General features: G+C 45.1%; 1 protein-coding gene across 1 annotated transcript in view; it reads left to right on the top strand.

Moving 5' to 3' along the window:
- The window catches only part of ELP1 (elongator acetyltransferase complex subunit 1), a 55,966-nt gene extending 52,989 nt beyond the window's left edge, over window positions 1–2,977 (top strand). Inside the window, exons 35-37 of the mRNA XM_038769598.1 lie at window positions 439–593; window positions 1,354–1,432; window positions 2,260–2,977. Of these exons, the coding sequence (XP_038625526.1) occupies window positions 439–593; window positions 1,354–1,432; window positions 2,260–2,327 (302 nt within the window). The 3' untranslated portion in view covers window positions 2,328–2,977. The remainder of the gene's footprint in view (window positions 1–438; window positions 594–1,353; window positions 1,433–2,259) is intronic.
- The last annotated feature ends 8,086 nt before the right edge of the window (window positions 2,978–11,063 follow it).

An 11,063-nucleotide genomic window follows, 5' to 3' on the forward strand; every position in this document is an offset into this window, starting at 1 on the left:
GATTGAGGCTGGAAAGCCTAGCAGAAGTGTTTCTTAGTACCCTGAATATACTTGGGTTAACCCGTGGGCCTTGTTCTACCTAGAACAGACTTGTGCTGTGGGGAAAAATGTTCCCTAATTCTTCCATTGCATTATAACCAAAGAACTAACTGAGTTGGGGGCAGGAGGGGTCTGTCTCTCCCTGTCCTTTTCTTTCTGCGTGTGTGTGTGTGTGTGTGTGTGTGTGTGTATCTCTCTCTCTCTCTCTCTCTCTCTCTCACTCTGACATCTTCTTGCTCCCTATTTTTATGTCTTTCCTGTGTTTCAGCCCCAGCTCCTAAAAAGCCAACTCTAGCCTCTCTCCTGCTATGGGCTGGCTGGAATTTGGTCATACTTTCATGATGGTTACGGGTGACTTGGCCCTGCTTCCTAATGGCCCTGTGCCCTTTTCCTTTCTAGATGAGGTGTACCACCTTTTAAAGGTCCTCATTCTCTTTGAGTATGACACGCAGGCCAGGGAGCTACAGCAGACCTTCGAAGACACTCTGCTGTTGATGGAAAGATCCCTCCCAGAAATCTGGACCCTAGCCCAGCAGCCCAGTACAGCCATGCCTGTAAGTTGTCGCAAGTCGCTCACCTCCAGATGCCTGTCCAGGGTGTCTCTGTGACCGTCCCAGGGGCTGGGTCAGAGGTCACTAAAGGGCACCAAGGACAGTTTTCCTAGGTCTGCCATCCTTGGGAAGGCACCCCGATAGCATCTCTCCAGCGCTCCGTTCCCTCACTCATCTTGGTCCCCTGGAGCCCCATTGACAGTGGGGAGGGGGGCAATTGGGGATATGTGGGGGGTGGAGGGGGGGTGACCAATTTGCTCCCCAGGTGACCCTCAGCCTGGCCCCTGAGATGAACACAGAGACTCCCCTCCCCTGATCCCTGACAGGTCCATCCCATTCTTAGTACAGTGCCTGGCACAGAATAAGTGCTTGACAGATACCATAAAATAAAATAAAAAAAAATAGAGGGTCTGCACTCCTGGAATTTGGCTTGAGCCAAGCCCTGGGATTTTGGTCTAAAGCTTTAATCCCATCGATGCCACTTTGGACAGAAACAAGAGTCTGGTGGTCAACCTTGAGCACTGAAGCCTGAGTTTAGAGAGGCTTATATCCTCTGAGGGGGAAGAGTATATTACTGGTTTTGTTGGTGGGTTGATTGGGTTTTGGGGGGCGGGGGGGGTTGTTTTTTGGTTTTGGGTGTTTTTTTTTGTTTTTGGATCACCAGTAATGTAGTGACAAACTAGAAACTTTGGCTTTGGAATAAAGACCTATGATAGAAAGTTTTAAGATGCTTTTTAAATGGTAATACGATTCACTTTTGTAGGTCTTGGGTCCTAATTCCACTGCGAACAGCATCATGGCTTCCTATCGGCAGCAGAAGGCCTCAGCTCCTGCACTCCAAGGTTAGTGTGTACGTGTGTGTGTGTGCACACACACACACACACATCTTAGATGCTCCGGTCTTTATTGCGCTTACGTAGGCAGACTGACTGGTGTGCCATTTGGACTGTGAGCCAATGTGTCAGATACACCTTGGGCTTTAGGTTGGTGGCCCTTGAGTCTATATATGAACACTTTGTGGTTTCATGGTAACTCTTGAGCCTTGTGCAACAATCCACTGGGTCTGGTCCTTCTTTTTCCCCCCACCTCAGCCCAAGTGGATTGGGCCTCGTGCTCTGCAAGTTCTTACTTCTGGCCTTCAATCGACCAATCAATCAATCAATCAGTGGATAGAGCCTGGACCCGAAAGTCAGAAAGACCTGAGGTATAACCCCGGCTCCGCCTCTTGTCTGCCGTGTGACCTTGGGCAAGTCGCTTCACTTCTGGACCTCAGTTCCCTCATCTGGAAAATGGGGATTAAGACTGTGGACCCCTTGCGGGACAGGGACTGTGTCCAACCTGATTAGCTTGTGTAAGTACAGTGCCTGGTGTATAATAAAGCACTTAACAAATACCATTTTTTTTAAAAAAAAAAGCCCAAACTGGAGCTCTGGTCCTCCATTTCCCTTTACTGAATGGTGGCCCCGCTGTCAGAAAAACTGGAGTAGTAAGCTCCCAGCCCAAGCTGGAGGCTGGTGCAGACTAATTGTTTCCGTGAGACCTGAATATTTTGACATCTCTTAGTAGCCGATAACTCATGCACAGCCTGAGTGTGTTCTCTCTCTGTTGCGCACGCACACAGGTGCTCTGTACCCATTTAATTTGCCTGTATTTTTTTTTCTTTTTGCAGATGCTGAACTTTTTATACCTCCAAAGCTCAACAAAAGCACCCAGTGGAAACTGAGTCTTTTAGAGTAAATCTGATATTAATTATGTAGTGGGGCTCTGATGGGAGGTAGCATTTCGCTCATTACCACTTATTCCCATCCCCTACTTCTTCCTGAGGCCCTAGGAGCCAATAAACAGGGAGGAAGGGAAGAAGACCGTCTCCTCCGAAAGTCACGCATTCTGCTCTGCAGAATAGGTGTCTGCCCAACCCATTCTATGCTATTTTTTCTTTGTGCTCCTCTCCTCCTGGGTCATTTGCTGCACTTGTAGTACTTAAAAACCAACTTCAACCTGGGCAGTGGAGCACTGGGCTAGGAAGTATTAATACTTTATTTTGTGCTTTTAGAGTAGTGTATTCTAGGGGATAGAGCATGGGAATCAAAAGACCGGGTTCATGTTCTAGTTGCAGCAGACTGTCTCTGTGACCTTGGGGCAAGTCACATAACTCTTTGGGGCCTCAGTTTTCCCACCTGTGAAATGGGGCTAATAATACCCGCCAGCTCTCAGGGGTGTTGTGAGGACAAATGAGTCAACGTCCTTAACGTGTCCTTGGAGAGCAGTACCTAAGTACCCATGTGGTATTATTATATCAGTACTTACTACTTTGTCAAAATGAATAATTTAATTGTCAACTTCCCTCTGAATTAAAGCATAGTAATAATAAAACGGTTTAAAGTTTCCACTGACTCTCTAAACTATCATTTATGGTTCTGCACTTGGCAGTTGTGTTATTTGCATGGAAACTTCCAAAGAAAAAGCTTGGTTATAGGGTTCCCCTCCCCTTCTCCCCCCACAACTGTTTACTTCTATCTGTGGCCAGTTTTTACTGCCTTGATCATCTCTGCTAGAAAGACAGCGTTAGCCTTGACCTGAATTTAACATGCTGGCATCGCTATAGTGTGAAAGAGAAGGCCTGGTATGAATCAGAGATCCCATCAAAGGAATTTGAATAGGCGTTTCTCATAGAATAGTAGAATGTACATCTAGTGATGGGCCTTAATAACATTTACAGAGCATGAAACAGTAGTTCCTTTCATAGAAATGGCCTTGTCGGGGTCTAGGCAATGTTATTTTGTTTTTCCTGATTGTGTGCTGGTTCCTGTTGGATTCGATTGGACTGTCGGTCTGTTGGTAGGGAAGTATTAGCTTTGAGGGGCTGGGGGCAAGATCACCGCTCTGGGCAAGAGACAGAAACCACCCAGAATTTAATAGGCAGCTTTCGGAAAGGATGCGTTGTCAGGAAGCAACCAGCAAAATATGACTGGAAGGGCTGGTGTTTCTAGCAGACCAGGTACATGTAATCAAAACTAGCTTCCATTACCATAGGTACACTCTATTTTTGAGACTTAGTCCTAGTGAGGTTTGACGTATTATGGCTTGTTTTGGCTTTTGGCTTGAAAATGGGAAGGAAAAATAACTGCCCAGGAGATCTTCAGCTGTTGCAGTTTTTCTCTGTTAGAGGTTTCCAACTCATCTGGAGTCCTGGAACCTCAGAAGTAAGAGCAACAAATGTAATATGTCTATTTTGTACTAAATATACTTTGTACATACTCTTCAGCAAGGTCATTAACTGAGTAACTAAAGTGACGTTCCATCCACTTCTGACATTGCCTTAAAATTGTAGCTCGTTCTCATTGTGAAACCTGTAAAACCATTCATAGAGAGCCCATGCTGATGTACTAGAAATGAAGTCTAATTTAATAAGCTGTGAATTTTCATAGACAATGGAAATGTTCAGTACAAAAAAGTGTCCTGTTCTTTTCAAGTGGAGAAGAGAAAAGGGGGTGCATACGTGAAAGCGGATGTCGGGGCCATTCAGAATCTTCTCTGTTGATTCGGCTCAGAATAAAGGAAAATAGCTATCACCTCCTTGGGTGCGATATTTTCTAATATCCCAAAAATGGCATTGAATTGGGTTTCCAGAAGCCATCTTCCCTCTCCTTTTGGGCAAGAAAGTTTATCATCTATTTTGAGGAGAGAAAACATAATGTTCTTACCTTAGCTTTAAACGTTCTTGGCAACCACCCAATGGCGGAAAGCAAAAGATAGGAAAAAGGAGTGGGGAAATAATACTGCCATCAAAAGATGCAGTGCCAAATCCCTCATTCTCCTCCTTCTCCACCTCCTCTTTCCATTTTTGTGTCTGTCAGCATTGGAATTGTTCACCAACCGTGGTGGGATCAGAAAGTCCGTTAATTGAAAACACCTTCCGTGTTTGCATAGGGAACCTCAGGGCTCTCTCAAACGACAAATAATCAGAAAGAAATCAGTTTCTCTCAGGTCTCAAAGTTTATTGTAAAAATGTGTGGGAGCTACAGGTGCAGCTTTGTATGCTGGGAATTTAAAGTAAACTGGCAACAAGATTGGAAGCAGCAGAAACTGTAAGAATACTGTTAAGAAAATAGATCAATCAGAGTTATTGAATGAGTGCTAGGCACTGTAAAAAGCACTGGGGAGAGTGCCAGAGTAAGTCCCAAGTTCCCTGCTCTCAAAGAGTTTACAATCTAATGGAAGGAATAACACATCTAGAGCTGGAAGTGGTAAAATGCTTCAGGATGAAGTGGCTGAACAAATAATTGACTGTCCAGATAAAAATATAAATAACACATGAAGTTACATGTATGCACAAGGGTTGAGGGTGGGTGTTGATCTGATGCACCTGTGGGGTTGAGTTGATTGGGGATGGCTTCTTGGAAGAGGTGTGTTCTTTTAATTTAATTTTTTTAGAGGACTGGCAGATTTAAGGTTGTGGGGTTCCAGGCTGGGGGAACCACATGAACTAGGTGGGTGCCTAGTGCCTAGGTGCCTCTCCCAGCGGGTTGGGAGAGGCAAGAGTGAGCTACAGTTAGGTGAGCTTGGGAGGACTGAAGAGTGCAAGCTGGAGAAGTATTATCACCAACCTTTGGTTTTAGGGTATACTTGATTCCTCAGTATGACTTTTAAAAGGTCATTAGCCCAGAAGAAAAAGGCATGAGAGGACCAGGGTTAAGTAAGCATCAGTGAAACTCTTTTTTTCTTTTTTCCCCCCCTTTTCAACCTTCCCACCAAAACACTCCCAACATACTTAGCCAGCCCAGAAAAACTATGGCTTTTCTCTGAAAGCACTACATTGCTGACTCATCTGCCTTTACAATTCAATGTGTTACTTTCTTTCTGATTTCAGGATTCGAGCACAATAGCAAGTTTAAGGGCAGTCTCCAATGGTAGATGGCACATTTTCCCCACAAGTTCTCAGTGAACAGTCAGTCTGAGCTCCTTCACCTACATCTGTTCTTTTACAAACTTTTCTTCTCCCCCTGCACTTTGGCAAATACTCTTTATTCAGACGATGGGGTTTTTTTGTTTGTTTGGGGGTTTGTTTTTTTTATGTGTGTGTGTGTAAAGTTGTTCCTGTTAAACAAAGCTACCAAAAACCACTCATTCAGTGAGATGGAACTACCACAGGAAATGGGAACATTTCAGTATCAGGCTTTATTTGTGCTACTGGAACAGAGGAGGAAAACATTTCTTTGCTCCAAAGAGCTTGCAAAATTCACCGAGTAATGATGATGGCCCATTCCACCAGGCTTGGGTTCACAAGCCTTTCCTCTAGATCAAGGAGGCCCGTAATTCCTAGTATTCCCGTTGCTGGAACCATAGTGACTGGAAGCAGCGTGGCCGAGTGGATAGAGCCCGGGCCTGGGAGTCAGAAGGATCTGGGTCCTAATTCTGGCTCTGCCACTTCTCTGCTGAGTGACCTTGGGCAAGCCACTTCACTTCTCTATGCCTCAGTTCCCTCATCTGTAAAATGGGGATTAAGACTGTGAGCTCTATGTGGGACAGGGACTGTGTCCAACCTGATTAGCTTCTATCTACCCCACAGCTTAGTACAGTGTCTGAAACAGAGTATGTGCTTAAATACTGTAAAAAAAAAAACCATTTTGGAGGGAAGTGAGGATGGACCTTCCGACCCCCATGAAAATGTCTCCTATTGGCCGAGACAACCACCTTGGGAATGTTCCTCAGGCAAGGCTGGGTTCAGTTCCTTTTGAGTCCCACGTAGGACAGGGACTGTGCCCAACCCAATTTGCTTGTATCCACCCCAGTGATCAGTACAGTGTCTGACACATAGTAAGCATTTAAATGCCAGACTTGTTATTTTGGAACCAAGCAGGGAAGCCACGCAACCTAGTGCAGCCACTGCATAAATTGTTGCTCATCAGATTCTTTTTTGCAGGAAGGGACAAATCTGTTGAGGCAGGACAGAGTCAAGGTGTGCAACCCCAGCTGCTTGGGCCCGTATAGAATACTGGGCATTGCTAAGCTGTCCTTTCCGGCACCGCTAAAATGTACATATGAACCTAACCAGCAGGGAATACCAGAGGGGCTTTTAAATCATCTTTTGAGAACTGTGGGGCCACTGCTCTTTTTCCTTATTCATTCAATCATTCAATCGTATTTATTGAGCGCTTACTGTGTGCAGAGCACTGTACTAAGCGCTTGGGAAGTACAAGTTGGCAACATATAGAGACGGTCCCTACCCAACAGCGGGCTCACAGTTTAGAAGGGGGAGACAGAGAGCAAAACATATTAACAAAATAAAATAAATAGAATAAATATGTACAAATAAAATAGAGTAATAAATATGTACAAACATATATACATATATACAGGTGGTGTGGGGAGGGGAAGGAGGTAAGGCGGGGGGATGGGAAGGAGGGGGCTCAGTCTGGGAAGGCCTCCTGGAGGAGGTGAGCTCTCAGTAGGGCTTTGAAGGGAGGAAGAGAGCTAGCTTGGCGGATGTTGGGAGGAAGGGCATTCCAGTCCAGGGGGATGACGTGGGCCGGGGGTCGACGGCGGGACAGGCGAGAATGAGGCACAGTGAGGAGATTAGCGGCAGAGGAGCGGAGGGTGCGGGCTGGGCTGTAGAAGGAGAGAAGGGAGGTGAGGTAGGAGGGGGCGAGGTGATGGAGAGCCTTGAAGCTGAGGGTGAGGATTTTCTGCCTGATGCGCAGATTGATTGGTAGCCACTGGAGAGTTTTGAGGAGATGTGATTTCTGTCCTCAAATAATTTCCAATCTAATGGTGGAGACAATATAAATTGACAAAAGGTGCCATAGTAAGCATGAGATAATAGATATAAGAAACTGTTAATAAATGATGTTGATGGTATTTGTTAAGCGCTTACTATGTGCCAAGCACTATTCTAAACACTGGGGTAGATACAAGGTCATCAGGTTTTCCCACACAGGGCTCACAGTCTCAATCCCCACTTTACAGATGGGGTAATTGAGACACAGAGAAGTTAAGTGTTACGAAATTAAGAAGTTACGTTTGCAAACGGCCTCCGGTTGAAAATCGGACCTCTGTCCGATGCTTTGGTTTTATCCTCCAGAGTTTCTTGCTTTTCTAATAAGTCGAGGGAATCCCTTACCAAGTGTGGGCCATCTTGCTTTTGCAGTCTCACAGAAAATGGCCGGCAACGGAAACCCAGACGTGCTTCACCAGAGAGGACAGAGCAGGAGCAAACTGGGGAAGCAATACCGATTCCCTTGGAACTAATCTTTCCACTAGCAAGAGCGTGCCATCTGCGCTTCTAATTCCGGCAAAGTGAAAGCAGAGAGAGAGAGAGAACGGGAACAGATTGATTTTAAATAGGTTGATATTTGCTGCAGATCTACATTTCTGTGAGGCAAATGTGCTCCTGAATAGACTTGATGTTTAAAGATCTGTCAAGCGACCATTCTGGTAGATTCTGTACAGAAGACAGTCCCTGTCCGGTTTCCCCAGTCAGGAAAGTAATGTCAGGGTGTCTCGATTTAAGCGGGCCTCTCTGAGAAAGCTAATAGGGGCTAGATTGATTGTACTGGAGACTCTGTTCTGGGCACTGGAATGGGCAGAGTTAGGAACAAGAACATATGTCGCTCCTCCAAGTCTGTCTGTTCTACTGTGAATTTCTTCAGTATTCCAGAACTGGAAGCTTAAGGTGCAGTTCTTTAGCATTTATTACAACGCTGGCAAAAACGAAGCCAAAGGGCTTTAAACGGCAAAGTGGCATACTGAGTGTTGCCATGGCAATAAGATCTGTGTTTGCAGGATGGTGGTGAACTACCTTAAGTGGGGCATAGGGAGTGATTTTTTTTTCTTTTTATAGCAGGGCTTAGGTGGTATAAACAGGAGAAAAATCCTTGCTTTATTCTCAAGTTTGCCATGGAAAGGGAACTCAATGAAACTCTTTCATCTAAAACGATGAATAGCTTGGTTGTCTCTTTCCTCGGTGCCTCTTATAGGAGCTGCTGTTCAGCTTTTGAATTCCCACAAGACCTAAGCCTTGTACAGAACGTAAATAAAACAAACCTTTATGCTTGAGGAGCTTTAAAAAAAAGTGGCATTTGTTAAGCACTTACTATGTTCCAGGCACTTTACTGACCCCTGGGGTAGATATAAGCTTATCAGGTTGGACACAGTCCCTGTCCCACATGGGGCTCAAAAGTCTTAATCCCCATTTTCCAGATGAGGCAACTGAGGCCTAGAGAAGTTAAGTGACTTGCCCAAGGTCACACGGCAGATAAGGAGCAAAGCGGAGATTAGAACCCAGGTCCGTGCTCTTTCCACTAGGCCATGCTGCTTCCCATGGCCTGTATTTTTATGTTCACGTTCTAAGGCAGTTTTCAAATTTTTCTAAAACCCCGAACCCCTGCAATCTCAAGGTTTCATCTGAGGTCATTCCTACCCCTTATCACAAACCTCTTCCTCACATATCCCTTTCTCTCAGAGTTCTCTGCCCACAGTAAATGCTCAATCAATCAGTGGTATTTATTGAGCATTTACTTTGTGCAGAGCACTGTACTAAAGCACTTGGGAGAGTATAGTACAACAGAGCAGACATGTTCCCTGCCATCAGGGCTCCACACTTGGAGCAGTATTCACCTGAAGGTTACATCTGAGTTCCTTTTGGTACCATAATGGTAACAGGCTTTTTATTATTATTATTTTAAAATATTTCAGGCTTTTGTTGTTATTATTATTATTATTATTATTTATGGTATTTGTTAAGCACTTAGTATGTTCCAGGCACTGTATTAAGCGCTGCGACAGATACAAACTAATCAGTCCGTGCCCCATGTGGGGCTCACAGCCTTAATCCCCATTTTCCAGATGAGGGAACTGAGGCCCAGCAAAGTGAAGTGACTAGCCCAAGGGCACACAGCAGACAAGTGGGAGACCCGGGATTAGAACCCAGGTCCTTCTGACTCCCAGACTCATGCTCTATCTGCTAGGCCATGCTTCTTCTTGCTTAACAAATACCGCAATGTAGTGCAGAGTCATCTGCACGAGGAAAAGGGGGTGTTCAAAGAGGGAGACTTTGGCCTTTCAATCTTCTCTTCCCTGCCCTGGTCTGGTGTCATGTCTCCCCAGGCCTGTACTTTTCCAAGCGCTCAGTCCAGTGCTCTACATACAATAAGCACTCAATAAATACGATTGAATGAACGAATGGAACTCCAAACAGCTGGCCTGAACAGAGAGCCCTGCCTTCCCACACCATGCGGTTTTTTCATTAACCATTTCCCAGGGGGCAACTGCAGTCTCAGGCCCAATTTGAGAACTGCTGAGCAAGACTGCCTGGAGAGGGGAAAATTTGGAAAGGTTTTCAATGACACAGGGGGAGCTGAGCCCCTAAAGCAGCTTCTCCGTGTTTGACAGCTTCACTCTTTTACAGAAAATACGGCAGATTGGGGCTGGGGGGTGTAAAATGCCAGGATTGCTCTCTGAAAAAGCAGGGCTGACTATGTCTCTTTCTACCTCCACTGCGATAAAATAGATTTGAACAAGCCATTTCTCGAGGCAAACTTCTAAAATGATTAATGCAGTTTCCCACCGAAGAAAGATCAACAACAATTGATCCCTAAGGCCATGTTACTCCAGTAGAGTTGCAAGAAAGAGCGGATACTCAAAATCTGGGAGGGTGAGGGATGTGTGAACTGATAAATATTCAGAGGGAATGTGTCTACTAATTCTGATGTGCTTAGTTCAGTGCTCTGCACACAGTGAGCACTCAGTAAATACCACTGATTGATTGACAGAAAAGACAATGATTTCATAAGGCTTCCTTCAGCTAGGAAGAAAGCTTACCTAAGTTCTACCAACTCTGTTGTAGTGGACTCTCCCAAGCACTTAATACAGTGGTCTGCACACAGCAAGCGCTCAAATACCATTGAGAATAGACAGTGATTTCAGAAGACTTCCTTCTTTAATTAGAAAGAAAGCTTACCCAAGTTATACCAACTCTGTTGTTTTATAGTCTCCCAAGTGCTTTGTACAGTGCTCTGCACACAGTAAGCATTCAATAAATACCATTGATCGATTGATTGATTCAGGCTCTTACCTTACCCCTCACTTTCTCCTCCTATACACACAGTCTCCTTTATCTGAGCCTCTTCCTAAACCCCATTAGAACTATGCTATTGTTAAAGGAGAAATTACATTGGCAAGGGGAGACTTGACAACTTGAGCTTTGATCAAAAAAGAATAGCGGCGAAGCTACGGTAACAGAGAAAGTGTTAACTAGCTGATGGAGCCCGGGCCTGGGAGTCAGAAGGACCAGGGTTCTAATCCCAACTTCGTCACTTGTCCACTGTGTGACCTTGGGCAAGTCACTTCATTTCTCTGGGCCTCAGTGATCTCCTTTGTAAAATGCGGTTTAAGACTGTGAGCCCCCATGTGGGACGTGGACTGTGTCCAACCTGATTATCTTGTATCTATCCCAGCATTTAGCACAATGCCTGG

Source organism: Tachyglossus aculeatus, chromosome X4 (genome assembly GCF_015852505.1).
Source record: "Tachyglossus aculeatus isolate mTacAcu1 chromosome X4, mTacAcu1.pri, whole genome shotgun sequence".
Lineage (NCBI taxonomy): Eukaryota > Metazoa > Chordata > Mammalia > Monotremata > Tachyglossidae > Tachyglossus > Tachyglossus aculeatus.